This window comes from Rousettus aegyptiacus, unplaced genomic scaffold, assembly GCF_014176215.1.
Source record: "Rousettus aegyptiacus isolate mRouAeg1 unplaced genomic scaffold, mRouAeg1.p scaffold_m13_p_1, whole genome shotgun sequence".
Taxonomy (NCBI): domain Eukaryota; kingdom Metazoa; phylum Chordata; class Mammalia; order Chiroptera; family Pteropodidae; genus Rousettus; species Rousettus aegyptiacus.
The window spans coordinates 53,442,641-53,457,998 of NW_023416284.1; the positions used below are offsets into that span (position 1 = coordinate 53,442,641).

Consider the following 15,358-nt stretch of genomic DNA (forward strand, 5'->3'; position numbering starts at 1 on the left):
TGCATGAGGCCATATTTCTTTATATATTTCAGTAGTCAAAATAATGTATCACAAAAATTTTAAGACAGAAGCAGATATGAGACTATACCTATCTTTTATTAAGCCAGATATTAATGAGATATGCAAAAATGTCACCCTTCTCCTTTATTCAGCATGGAGACTCCAGTTCTTTCCTCTAATGTATTGTAGCTTTTAAAAAAATCCTTTTATATATGTAGCTTAATTTTATTAATGTCTTCATCAAATGAGTACTTACCAATTTTCTTTGAGTGATTTCTTTAAAGTGTTCCCGAGAGAAATAAAAGGCAAGAGTTATGGGGCCTGATTCTGGGCATAATTCTGAGGGGATAGAAGGATACATTGCATGGTGCCTAGGATGTGGTGGTTGCAGCTATAATAGGATTTAAAACATCTATAAAGTACTTGTGTGTTATGCTAAAATAGATGTTAATAAAATAAATGAACAGACTTTGTATTTTTTTAAGGCAATGGAAAATACTGATAATTGTTGAAGCTTGATAATAGGCATATGGAGTTCATTATACTAGTCTCTAATTTTACATATGTCTAAAAATTTTCTTAATAAGAAGTTAAAGAAGATAGATCAGGCTGATATGTCTGAGATGTTTAACAACATAAAATAACATTAAAGTCTATGCCAGATACATCTAGAATCCTATGTTCATATAGAGGCATTGGAGCTTGAAAGAGAAAAACATCCATGCTTACCGTAAAGTGGAGAAAACTACCATTTAGAGAAATACTTTTTAGAGAAATACTTCAGTGGTAAGCAAATGGCTTAAGAATCATCTTGGAGGTGGAAAAAGATTTTTTAATATGTTTGTCTACGTGGGAGGTTGCAGGAATGGAAGGAGACAAGGGAAACCAGAGAGGCTGAGGGAACCTGCAGAGGCCTCACAAGTTTAGATTAGAATTTTAATTCCGATTAGTGATGCAATATCCAGTTACTATCCTCAAAACTGGAGTGTAGACAAGAGGGGTAGAGAGTGCAGTGGCTGAGTAGACCCCCTAGTGGGCCTGGTTGAAGGCAGAAAGAGTGGCAAACTCTTATCCTGTAATAAATTAAAAGAATCATGGCCAAAAGGTATTCTGGAACTTTTGAAACCTCACTTTATTAATAATGATTAAAATCATTATTCTCATAATATTTATCAGTTAAGAACTTTGAAGAAACTTCATTTAAAACAGCTTCCCTATAGCAACTGAAGTAACTTTATGTCCTCATCACACTTGGATTCTGGTACCTGTTGAAAAGATTTCATAATTTGAAAATGTTTACCAGTATTCTAAAGGAGAGAAAACTGTTAAAGTGAATACTTTGAATTTCATAGTTTCCCATTTCGTTAGTTTGTTAATCAAAATGATAGTGATGCAGAGGAATACTAAATATATATGAGTATTTCTGGCAAGCATAATTATATGAAATTAGAGGAGGAGCTGGGGCCTCTATGTTAAATAAAGCAGCAAATTCCCCATGAGACTAGTAAGTTAAATGTTTATTAATATAGATAAAAAGCATGCATGTGGGAGGGGATGATAAAATGAGTCAAAGATTAAATGGATATTTACAATTAGAGACCGTTTCCAAAAGATTAATTTTAAAATATTCTGTAAATGCCCAGTAACAGATTTAAAAATATAGTATGGACAGTTTTTTAAGAGAATAAAAGTTGAGCTAAAAGAGTGAAATCTTTCAGACATCTTAATTTTAATAATTACTACATAGGTATTAAAAATCTTTCCATGATGGCTTTTGGGGTTTGTTTGAAATTATAATTTATTATTTAACAAGCATTCAGCTAAGCACTAGAAAGGAACTGATCTCCTGTAATCTGGGAGGGAAGCATAAAGTCTACCAGATGTATAGATGAAAGTCTGGGTGGAAGTAAGAGAAGTGCAAAATATAGACTGAGAATGGAAGTCATTGATTTTAGGTCATCTAACTGAAAGGTTGAGGTATGATGTATGCTTCCTTTCAATTCCGTATCAGGTGTGGTTGATGTTAGAACCCTACTTGTCTACAGCCATGCCACCCTAAATGTGCCCGATTTTGTCTGATCTTGGAAGCTAAGCAGAGTCTGGCCTTGTTAGTGCTTGGATGGGAGACCACCTAAGAATACTAAGGGCTGCAGGTGATTAAAAAAAAAAAAAAAAGAACCCTATCTTTGTTTCCAGATAGCAAAGCAGACTGGTACACTACAAATCCTGTTCCAAGGCTTTTGTTAAAAGTTGTTGCCAAGAGTCTGTTAACAGGAGAATAGCGATACCATCGATCTGTTTGGTGCTCTATTTCTCAGTGCCTAGCAGAGTGCCTGGCACATAGTAGAAGCTTAATAAATATTTGTGTAATGAATGGTGTAGTCTGTGTATATCATATTTCTACATAATGATAATCATAATGATGGTTATACATTACATCTGGACAATCCTTAATGATTTATGAAGTGCTTCACCTTGAAGCTGGTAGGATTTACTTATTCAGTAAACAGTTACTATATATGTCTTCTATATACCAGGCACATAACTAAGTGCTATGGATATAGATACAACGGTGTATAAAATACAGTCTCTATTCTCAAAGAGCTCACATTCTGGTAAAGGAAGTATCATCATCATACATTATGGTAAATACTATGATCATCCAGGTAAGCACAGGGGTGCTATGGAAACACAGGAGAAGCACCTAACCCAGTCTCGTGGAGCCAAAGAAGGCTGCCTGGAGAAAAGTAACAATTTATCTAAGAACTAAAGGATGAATAGGAGTTAGCTAAGGGATTAAGGGAATGGGCAGGGCATTAATGAGGGAGCTACCTGTGCAAAGTCTTCATTCAGGTGTGCCCATATTTTAGTATGAGTGGAAGAGTGGGAGTGATGTGCGGAGAGAGATGGGGCTAAAGAGGTCATTTAAAGTACCAAAGTGCATTAGATCACTGAAGGAAAAATGTAGAGTGAGAAGAAAGAGCAAAGACTGAAACTTGGGGCAAATGCATCTGACAAGTGTAGAGAGGCAAAGAAGATCTTGTCCAAAGGAGATGGGAAGGTATGGTCAGAGATGAAAGAAAAGGGAGAGAATGGAGCCAAACGAGGAGGATTTCCCAAATGAAGGAGTGACCAAGAGTGTCAGATATAGCAGTGAAATTCAGGAGGGAACTGTCCATTTTATTTGGTAATCTAATGAGAAAATCATTTAATATGCCTGTTTTATATATAAAACTGAAGTTCACAGAAGTTATCTATTTTATTCAAGACCATACATCTAATAAACAACCTACCTACACAGAAACTCTAATCCAAATTTTCTGGCTCTAACTCCAGTACTTCTACCGTCACTGTCTTCAACAATTAACAGAAAGATTATTATTAGGATCTATTTATAATTCTGAATATTTTGTTACAAAGGTCCTTAAGCAATAAAAGTTGTAATGGAATAATTTGGATGATTTCAAATCATTTTTAGCTTTTTTATCAAATTGAAGAATGCATGGTTTTGTAAATTCTTATATGAGAGAAGGTTTATGAAAAGTTATGACAAGATTGAACTTGTATATGCCATTTGTTCTGAATTTTTCATTTTATAATACACATTCCACCACATATAATTATGATCATTTACATATTGAGCAGCCATTATTTAGTCCAAGGCATGGTACCTACTTGGCTAATGTAAAAGAGGAGGCATTTTTGGCCGAGTTGAAGGTAATTGTGGCATTCTGGGAGGAACAACATGAGTGTTTAGAGCATTAGAGTATTGTGGAATAAAGGTGGAGAGAGAGTAAGAGGAGAGGATTTAAGGAAACTGAAAAATTGCAGCTGCAGTTGAGAGAGCATTATGGCTCCATTCCTTGACTAAAGGTTAGTGTATTCCCCCCTTCCACCACCATCCACACCACACACGCCAGTCGCACTGCCTTCTTTGACATCAGCATAATACAGTGAGTAAGAATGCAAACTCTGCAGTCAGACTGCCTGTTTACATCCTATGCCCACCACTCATTAATTGTGTGGTCTTGGGCAAGTCACTTGACTTTTCTAAGTCTCAGTTCTCACATCAATTTACAAAGACTTCAAATCCTCTTAAACTCCAAGACGTTATTCTCGTACTAATATTTTAAGAAATTTTTAATTACTTGGGTTGGATTTTTTATTTTGAGAGAGATTTATAATTTACCTTAAAGGATTATTGTAGGGGAGTAAATAAAAATGCTTGCTAACCACTTGACACATTACCTGGCATTCAGTAAATGTTAGCTGGGATTATTTTCATCACAAATTTTACTCATACTGTCATCAAAGGTTGTATTAGTGAGATAGTGCATTTAGAGAAGACAATACAAATCAATGACTGTGGGACAGAGTTCTTTCCTCTGAAGTTAGTACACTAAAAATAGTCAAATTCATACATTTAACATTGGTTTAGCACAGAAACAATTGAGTTAGCAATTGAAATACACTGTTGTTTCTACCAGACAGAATCACACCTTTATACAATTATCTATAAAGGAATGCTATAAATATGTATCTGCTTGATTTTAAAAACTTTTTTCCCCACATAAAACTATTTAAGAGATGTGAATCCTATTTGTTTGTAATCTACGCCATAAAAAACAATTCCATAATACAAAAAGCTAAAAAACTTATTTTGCTAAAACTTTTTTATCCTCTAAACGCAAAACAGAGGAAACTGTCAGCAAAGGATCACTTGCTTATATTTTAACCAAAAAAGTTAAAAGCTTTAGTACTGTTCAAATTTTCAGAAACTTTCAAAATTAGAGCTCAGACTACTAAAATGACATTTAAAAAACTTTTAAGTGATTTTATTCATAGTAAATTTAAAAATCAATCCTATTTTATTCCGAATCTATAAATAAGTCAAGAGATAATTTGAAGATTTTTTTAGAAAGTAGATGAAGAGTGGTAGCTGATTCATTTATTCTCCAGGACTACTCTTGACAGGCTAATTCTTCACTGTTACCAGGCCACACAATTTTCTTTCATTTCACCAGGAAGCAAAGTCTTCTTGAAGTTCCAGCTGGCCGATTAATTCAGCTAAAATGATAAAACCCTGTAATCCCATGTTAATGGCTCAAGTTTTCCTCATACGCTTTGGTATTACTTTTTAAAATTACACAAGTAATATGTTAATATATGCTCACTGGCAGGGATATACAAATTTTTACTGAAGAGGGTGCATTGTAGTGAGGGAGACCATGAGTGATGAAATCAACCATAATTATTGATACCTACTAATGTTAGGTATTATTCTAGAGTTTTTCACATGTGTTATTTCACCTAATTCTAACTAGGAATTTAGATTTAGGTCTGATTATCAAATTTTGGCAATCAAAATGTGGGGTGAAGGCTTGTATTAGTGGAAATAGTGAAGTAATGTATAAGAACAAATTTGAAAGAACATTCTCAAATCTTGACAATCTATTAAAATTTAAGAGAGAAGAATAAACCAGAAAGAACTCCGAGGTTTGAGAAGCTATGAGAATGAAAAGTAGGTTTTGTTCCTTGTGCAAGAAGAAATATGTAATAAGTAACTCTAGATATGATACAATGACTTGGGTAAGAGAACCAGACTAGAGCTATTTGTTTTTTTTACCTCAGGCACATAGATTACTCATAAACCTTGGTTACTGACACACTCTTACCCATACATGGCCTGCTTTTATTAGGTAATTGTTGCTAATAATGTAATAACCACCCACAGATCCACTAAACAACAGTTAAGACCTTGTTAATAATTACGTGGAATCAAGTCCCACCCACCTGCATCATATTGTCCCCTCCTGCAAAGAAAACTTTAGCCCTAGACAGCTTCATTGGGAAGGTCTTGCAAGCATTTAAGGAAAAAATAATACCAGTTCTACATGAACTCTTACAGAAAATTAAAGAGAAAATACTTTCCGACTCATTCTGTGAGAGCAGTGTTCTTCTGTTAACAAAAGCAGATATTACAAGAAAATAAAACTACAGACCAATATCCCTCGTAAACATGGATGGAAAACTTAACATAATTTTATCAAATTGACTCTATCTCTATGTTAAATTTCATCATGACCAGATGAATATTATTCTAGGAATGTAAAGTTGATTTAATATTTGAAAATAAATTAATGTAATTCACCATAATAAAAATAAAAGCCATATGATTATCTTAATAAACACAGAAAAAGCATTAGATTAAGTCCAATATCCATTCCTGAAATTACTGCAGCACAATAGGAATAGAAAAGAACTTAATTTATGGAAGGCATCTAAGAAAAATTGATAGCTAAAATCATATTTAATGATGAAAGACTGAACATTTTCAGAAACAAAGTAGTCTGCTCTCAGTACTTCTATTTAACATTGAACCGGAAGTGCTAGCAAATACAGTCAGGCCAGAAAAAGATAAAAGACATTCAGATTAGAAAGAACAAAGTTAAACTGTATTCATGGGTGATATAATCATCTATGTAGAAAAACTGATGGAATCTAAAAAAAAAAAAAGAACTAATAAGTTACTTTAGCAGGATAGCAAGATATAAGATCAAAATACAAAACTAAATTATATTTCTATATACTAGCAACAAACAATTATCCATTGAAATCTAAAAAACAGTAGCATCAACAAATACAAAATTATTTAGGGATAAATCTCACAGAAGATATGGAAGACCTGCATACTGAAAACTACAAAACATTCCTGAGAAAAAAATTATAGAAAATGTAAATAAAGGAGAGAGATACTGCATTCATGGATCAGAAGACGCAACATTATTAAGATGCCATTTCTCCCCAATGCAATCTGTGGAATCCATCTACAGATTCAGTGCGATCCCAATCGAAATCCCAGCTGGCACTTTTACAGAAACTGACAATCTAATTCTAAAATGTATATGTGAATGCAAAGGACCTAAATAGCCAAAAACGACTTTGAAAAAGAATAAAGGGTTACACTACCTTTTTCAAGGCTCAATATGAAGTACACTAATCAGAGCATTATTTTAAAAAGAAAGAAAGAAAAACACTGGTATCAAGGGAGACAGATTGATGGAACAGAATGGAGGGTCCAGGAATAGACCTACTCATGTATGGTCAGTTGATTTTGACAAAGGTGCAAAATCATTTGAGTGGAGAAAGGATATGTTTTTATCAGCAAAAAGTCCTGGAAAATTGTTATCCATATGACAAAAAACCTTGCACCATATACAAAAATTAACTTAAAATGAATCAAAGGCCTAAATGCAAAAACCAAAAACTATACAACTTCTAGAAGAAAACGTAGGATAAATTCTCTTTGAGTGTAGAGTAGGCCAGTACAAAACCAAAAGCGCAAACCATAAAAGTAAATATTGATAAAATGGACTTTATCAAAATGAAGAACTTATGCTCTTCCACTGTTAAGGAAATGACAAGACAAACCAAAAACTGGGAGAAAAATCTTTGCAAGTCATGTATCTGATATAGGTCTTGTATCCAGAATATATAAAATATTCTCAAATCTGAAAATGGAAAAATAAACAATCCAGTGGTAAAATGGGCAAAAGATTTGAATATATACTTCACCAAAGATCTTTTACAGATAGAAAAGAAACATACGAAAAGATGTTCAATTACCATTAGTTATAAGAGAAATGTAAATTAAAACTGTAATGTGATGTCACAACACACCTTTACAATGTCTCAAATTAAGAAGACTGTAGAGAAAGTATAACTCTCATACACTATTGGTGGGAAGATAAAATGGTACAACCATTTAGAAAACAGCTTGGCATTTTCTTAAATGGCCTAGCCATTACACTTTGTTTACCTATGAGAAATAAAAAAGCTTATGTCCACAGAAAGACTTATCTATGAATATTCATAGCAGCTTTATTTGTAATAGTATCTGGAAACAACCCTAATGCCCATCAAAAGATGAATGATTAATAAATTGTGATATATTTATACAGCGGAATAATATTCAGAAATAAAAAGGAATTAGCTATTTATATATTAGCAACATGGATGAATATCAAAATAATGATGCTAGGTAAAAGAAGCCAGACAATAAAGTACATACTTCATATTCTATTTATAAAAAATTTTTATTTTTTAATTTCTTTACAGATTGCAAGGACCTTATCAGTTTACAATCCCTTATTTTTTATTTTTTACCCCTATAGCGCCTTTCTAGGTGGTCTCCCATTCAAGTACTAACCAGGCCCAACCCTGCTTAGCTTCCGAGACCAGAAGGGATTAGGCTTGTTCAGGGCGACATGGTTATAGACCATTTATAGAAAATTTAATCTGCAGTAACAGCATATCTTCCTGGGAATGGGGTAGGGAGAGACAAGAAGAGGAGTGAGGTAAGGGGCCTGAGAAAACTTTTGGAAGTAATGTTTATATTCATTATATTGATTGTGGTGATGGTGTCAGAACTTAGCAAATTTTTCACTTTAAAAAAGTGTAATTTATTGTATGCCAACTATACTTTAGTACAGCTGTTTTTTTAAAAAAAAAAAAAAAGCCAGAGACAAAACTCAAATTTATTTCATTAATCCAGAAGTAGGCAGGAAAAGGGTAATAGAGGAACAAAAAAAGAGGGGGCAGATAAGAAACATCAGAATGGTAGACATACACATTTATATAAATATATTAAATGTTAATGGCTAAACACTGCAATTAAAAGACAAATATTACCAGAACTGATTTTTTTTTAAAAGCAAGGTCCAATTATATACTGCGTCCAAGATATGTACTTCATATGTAAAGTCATAGATAGTTTGAAAACAAATGGCTAGAAAGGTATATATCATGAAAACTAAATTTAAGAAAGTTGGCATGGCTATTTTAATATCAGAAAAGTTCAAGACAATGTGGTAAGAAGAGGGAAATTTCATACTGATGGAAGGGTCAATTCAAAGAGAAGATATTATAATCAGTGTATATGCACATAAACGAGTTTGAAATTACATGAAACACAAATGACAGAATTAAAAGAAGAATCAGACAATTCCACATGGATAAAGATGGATAAAACTAGGCAGAAAATAAATAAATGGTAAAGACAGAAATCTAAACACAATCAACCACCTTGACTGGTTGAATACTACACCCAATAACTGCAGAATACAAATCCTTTGCAAGTGCACTTGGTACTTTCACCTAGCTATTGGGTCATAAACTTGCAAGGATCTTTTAATACTATGCACTCTGAACCTTCTATACCCTAAACTTGGGAAAAGGAGCTGAGAGTTATCAAGATTTATTACTTGCCTGGATCATGTCAGTACTTCATAAGGAGCAATTAACATGTTCTTTCTGTTTATAAAAATGCATAGCATATTTTTAAAATTAAGTCATTAAAATTTTAATTTAATACTAATATATTTTTTTCAGGTACAAAATTATACAAAACTTGACAATTACTCTAAGACCACATAGGGCGAACATGAATGATATTTCCCAAAAGGCTGAGGTAAGTCTCAGAAGTTAAAAAAATGGAAGAGACATAAGTTTGACTGTAGAACTGCTGAAAGGGCAATTGTTTGCTGGGAAGGTCATATTCAGCAGTTCATAAAAACAGCATCGAGATGTAAAACATAAAAATATGTACAAACATAAAGAGGCTGGTCTTGGGCCTATTTTTTTAATCTATGAAGGATTCTAATCTACAAAGCACAACTATTAATTTTGTGAATGATGGTGAAGTGGATGTGATGGCTAGCATCTTGAACAGAATTTTAATATCTTGATATGTCTTAGAAGTTTTTTTGTTTTTCGGTATTAAAAAACAGACTTGACGTATATTCTTAGGAGAAATTGAAAATTCACTCTCAGGTGAGGATCCTTTTTAGCACTTCCTCCAGCAGCTGGAAAAGAACTTCTCTTAGCCATTTTCTGGTTCTCGGCTGCGGTTGCTGAGAGTTGTAGCAGAAAAGCTCACGCCAATCTTCATTGATACCCCAAAATTATAAACTTTAAAAAACCTTAAATGGTCAAGTGACACTATAAGTAGATAACAAAATAGAGAGTGGGTATGCTACAGATTAATTAAGCAATTTGTCATTATCACTAGGAGAAAGGATTTGGTGTTCTAAGGCACTGAAGTTTTATTTACTGAAACTTCTTTTAGAGATCAGCTTGATTTTCAAAAACAAAAATAATTTCCTTTCCTGGTTTTAGAGTGGAGGAAAATGTTTCCTCTAGTCTTTTATCAGATTCCTCTTACTTTAGGAAGCTCTTTTGCCGTTTGGGACTTTCCCTCTTAGAACTCATCCTCCTTGGAATAATACAGCCTTCTTAACACATTTTTTACGTTAGTTTAAAGAAGTTCTATATGGGTAATGCAGTAGAAACAATATAAATCAGTGCTCATGAATAAAGATCCTGGCGTGCCTCAGCCACAAATGAGAAATAAAGACTGTCCTTCAGTTTTGCTCATATTAGATATGGAAACAAGCAAGAATGTTGAGAATTAGGTTTCAAACTTTAAAATCTAAACTTTTGCCTTATTTTCATCTTCATCTAATTTATTGGAATTAGTCTTGGTACCTTGTAAGCAAGTGATGGAGTAGAATGGTAAAATACAGGTTGTTTTAACTTAGAACACCTTCCGGGAAAGCACTTACGAAATGGGACTTCTTTACTATATCTTAATAACATTTTTACTCTCGTATTTTCTGTAATTTCCTTTTTTTATACTTAGATTTTAGAAAGTATGTAATCAGATTTAATGATCAAAGGTTTCAAACTCATTTCTATTTTGTTTCAATAACTAGTTCTTATATTGCTTATTCTGATCTACCTTTACCTAATTTCTTCCTTTTTTTTTTTTTTAACTTTCTTCTCTTTATTTTCTTCTAATGAAGATTCTGCTTTCTTCATCTAAACCTGTCCCAAAAACCTATGTGCCAAAACTTGGCAAAGGTGATATAAAGGATAAGTTTGAAGCCATGCAGAGAGCAAGGGAAGAAAGAAATCAAAGGAGATCTAGAGACGAAAAGCAAAGAAGAAAAGAACAATATATTAGAGAGAGAGAATGGAACAGGAGAAAGCAGGAGGTTATTTTATTTTATTTTATTCTTGTGCAAATATTCATTTTCATCTTTTTAATTTACATTCATTTATTGTGTTCACATCAATCACATTTCATACTAATTGAAATCATTTCTGTATTTGTATGCTAATTTCAAACTATGCATATAATATGATTTAGTCTAAATTTGTGACGTGTTCATATTAATTTATTTAACTATCTAGATTAAAGAAATGCTTGCTTCTGATGATGAGGAAGAGGTATCTTCTAAAGTAGAAAAGGCTTATGTTCCAAAGCTAACAGGTAAGAAACTTGAAGGGTAAATTGTAAATGAAATTGCAAAAAAGGAAACAGCAAAATATCAAGCATATTTCATATATTCTTAGGAACTGTTAAAGGTAAATTTGCTGAAATGGAGAAACAAAGACAAGAGGAACAAAGGAAGAGAACAGAGGAGGAACGAAAACGCAGAATTGAGCAGGATATGTTAGAAAAGAGGAAGATACAACGTGAATTAGCAAAAAGGGCTGAGCAGGTATACACTAAATATTAAGTTGGTATTTGCTTCAGAAACTAAATGTATAGAGTAAAATTAATCATTATGTTGCCTAATTAAAATATTTTAATATAACATGAACTATTAGATAGCTAACTTGAAAACAAGATCTTAAGCACAGATATTTAATATCAGATGCCTAGAAAAATAGGGCAGAAGGTGTCTGTGTTAAGGTTGAATACTGAGATGACTTTTGATATATATCATCTTATCAGTCTGTCCACATTCCTTACACCATCCACATTCTTTGTTTTTCTTGACGTAATCGAAGATTTTACAAAGACATAAGGCAATTTCACGTATAAACTATCCACAAGCACCTAACAAAATGTTGGTTATTATAATAGCAATCAATAAATACTTTTTGGTTATTATCAAACACTAAGGCATAATTAACATTTCTTCCTACTCAAGAATTTGAAACCAATCAAAACACATTTTATTTAATAATGATATTATTAGATAATTTAACTTTTTTTTTTTTAAGCTGAGGATGGTAATAGGAGAGGGAAGCAAATATGTGACAGCCATTTCCTGATGCCCAAAGCCACAGAGGATAAATTAGAATTAAATTATTATCACTACAATTTTATAAAATCTCTTTATGAACTTCAAATTCACATATATTTTATCTCAGAGCATGAGAACTAAGAGGCTGGTAAGTATTTTTAAAATGCTCAAGAATCTGATCTAATTTCCAGAAAAAACTTACCTTGCAAAATGATTAATGATTATAATGACATAGAAACTTGAAGTTCTAATATTCTTAGTTATATTTTAAGTAAAGAACTGATCAAGTCCCAAAAATTTATTTAACATATTGGTATTTGTTTTATTTACATCATAAATTACCTGTAGTCATAGAGTTGAAAAGATGACAGAAGACCGTTATATTGTTTATATATTTCAACCTGATCTACATTGGAAGATCAAAAGAGATGATCAGTGTTTTGAGCTTTATAAAATAATGTATTTATCTCCTAGAGTTGTAAATAAGATTATATGAGTTAATAAATGCAAAACACTTAGAACAGTGCTTGGTACAAAGTAAGTGGGTTATAAATACTTAAAGTTTCACCCAAATAATAATACATATAGGTAAATTATCAAATATCCTAACATAGTCTTCACAGTATATCATCTCTTTAAAAATCATTTTAATTGTGATTTATACTTGGCTTTTTTTTTTTTTTTGCCTACTCTTAAGTGCCTTACATCTGTTTGCTGTGCTCCTTTCAGCTTCTACTATCTTTCTAAAAAGTGACAAAGACAAAGCATATACCAACCATACTTGTATGTCAAAGGAATTTATTTACGCAAACTTTGCAAATAACCACTTCTATGACACGGATATGGTGGCAAATAATGACATATACCAGATGAATTATAGAAAATAATTGGAATTTCCAAATTTGTACTTCCGTAAGAAAGCATGGTATTACATACTTCATCTCTGCTACCTCCAATCATCAAAGATTAGTATACCTTTTACAATGAAATTTCACAGGGGAATGCAATAATACCAAATGAATATTATAAATTATATTTCAAAGATAAAATAAATAACTATATAATTATATAGTTATAATATAAATTATAAAATAAGGTAATAAAATTATAATAAAATATTTAATTGAAATGCATGGTATTAGGCAGCAAATAGTGGATATGCATCTAGGCTTAGTCTATTTCTTTTGTCTTCTGTTCTTTTTCAAAAAACACTGATTATTCACTAGACTGTAAGATCCATGACAACCCCAAGAACTAAATGTGTAGGTGGTGGTTTCTCAAAAGAAAACTGTGTGCATTAAAGAGGTGAATTTTAGTATGGTGAAGACACACTGATTACTCACTAGACCATAAGACCCATCACAACCCAAAAACTAAATGTGTAGGTAGTGGTTTCTCAAAGAAAAACTATATTGAAGAGGTGAATTTTAGTATGGTGAAGACATAGAATACTCAGAGAGCAATAAAAACAAAATATAATCATGAAAAAGAACCACTTTAGTAATCCTAGATACTACATGGCAGGGTGCCATAGAATCCTGGTTAATGAAATTTTTGACCTATTAAATTATTTGAGACTATATAGGTAGAACAAAATAAACTATTAATAGCGATTTCATCTTGCAAATATAGCAAGTCTTTTAAAACCTAATTAAGTACATTTTCCACTCAAATTTAATAAAATTTCATCTATTTTTGAATATAAGAAGTATGATATAGGTAGTCAGGAAGAGTCTTAATGTTCGTTTGAAAAATCCAAGTCCTAATTCAAGAATGCCATAGAATGGATTCCTGTGTCAGGAGGGTGGCTGAGTGACCTCCAAGAATTTATCAGTTCTAAGATTCTAAGATTTTATGATGAATTAAAAATGGCTATACTTTCGCATACTGGACCAATACAATTTGGGGGAGAATCTTAACTTAGTATACTGGTTATCTTTGAGGCTACTCTGATGGGCAAGGTTAACTAACATTTATCAATTTAGAAAAAAGAGAAGTTATTGGTGGGGGATTACGATGTTGAAAAGAAAGAGAAGAAAAGGAAATTGGTTTGGGAAGGAACAAAAGGAGTTTTCTCTCCATAAATCAAAAGAAACAATTGGGAAGCAGCTCTTCAGTGGTAGCTTCTGAAAGTCAACACAATGAAGTTAATATGTGAATATACTAATAACATGGCCACTTGGGAAACTTGATCTTTTTCTTTGTTGAAATCCAATGAAAAAAAAAAATCTTTCATTGTTTTGGTAATGGTTTAAAATGAAGAAAAGAAAATAAAAAACCTTAACAACCAAAGAAAAACCCTTTTAACCTCCAGATGTAGTTATTTAATCTTACAATAAGCTAATAAAAATCTGAGATGGTTATAGCAGCGATAAATTTAGTGTTAAGAAATTCAGAAATTCTCTTCCCTATACTCTCAATGTCTGGCTTCTCACTATATCCCTAGAACTTCTATTGAGAGATTAGTGTGATTTTAGAGGAATTGTTAACATTCTTTTGAAGGAAAAAATTTTGTAATTATTTTTTATAGATCCATTACAATTTTTCTTAGTATAATACATCATTCAACAAAACTTTTATCATTTACACAGCAAATCAGTGTGATAAATAATTTTGTAACAAAGCAAATTATTCTGAACAAAGTGATTAAAAATAAAATATTAAAATATAAAATAGATTTATTATTAATGATTTGTTCAAAATAATTTATTTTTCAAGAAATTTGGTATCTTAATAAAATGTATAATTTCTTCCTTGGCAGAGAGTATAGAAAAGTGGGAAGAGGAGAGAACAGGGAATTAGCCAGCCCAGTTCATAGTATGAACCAAGGTACAGGAGAACTCCCTTAGACTGCGTGAGGAGCAAACTGCTTTCAGGCTATTACATTGATTATTAAACATCAAATTAGAACAATAAACAATCTGAATTTTTACTTCCTTTTTTCATTTTCCCATTGTTTATGTTTTCTTTTCCTGTGATCTCAAATATTGCATTATTAAACTCACCTGTCTTTTATTTCTCAGTTTGTACATTGTACATTATGTATGTTGGCCTGCCCTTAAGCTAACATAATAATGTTTCTTATGGGTAATGGCCAAATTGAGCTCCCTCCTTTTGCATGATAATCCTTCCTACTTAGCGCTCATCAAAATATAAACAGTTATGACTTCTAGAATTGTTTTCCCCTACTGAACTAGCCATGTGAAAGCCTACATCTTTCACTGCATTTTATTATTGTGTCAGCTATGTTTTTTGCATATATT

General features: G+C 32.2%; 1 protein-coding gene across 7 annotated transcripts in view; it reads left to right on the forward strand.

Annotated features, from left to right (window-relative positions):
• The window catches only part of NEXN (nexilin F-actin binding protein), a 37,549-nt gene that overhangs the window by 6,206 nt on the left and 15,985 nt on the right, over positions 1-15,358 (forward strand). For 4 of the 7 annotated variants that reach the window (XM_036235433.1, XM_016151033.2, XM_016151029.2 and 1 more), the window contains 4 exons: positions 9,391-9,469; positions 10,863-11,054; positions 11,254-11,332; positions 11,416-11,564. In XM_036235433.1, coding sequence (XP_036091326.1) covers positions 9,443-9,469; positions 10,863-11,054; positions 11,254-11,332; positions 11,416-11,564 — 447 coding nt within the window. In that variant the 5' untranslated portion in view covers positions 9,391-9,442. Of the gene's footprint in view, positions 1-9,390; positions 9,470-10,862; positions 11,055-11,253; positions 11,333-11,415; positions 11,565-15,358 lie in introns of those variants that run through there. The other 3 variants (XM_016151035.2, XM_016151034.2, XM_016151036.2) reach the window with 1 other exon arrangement.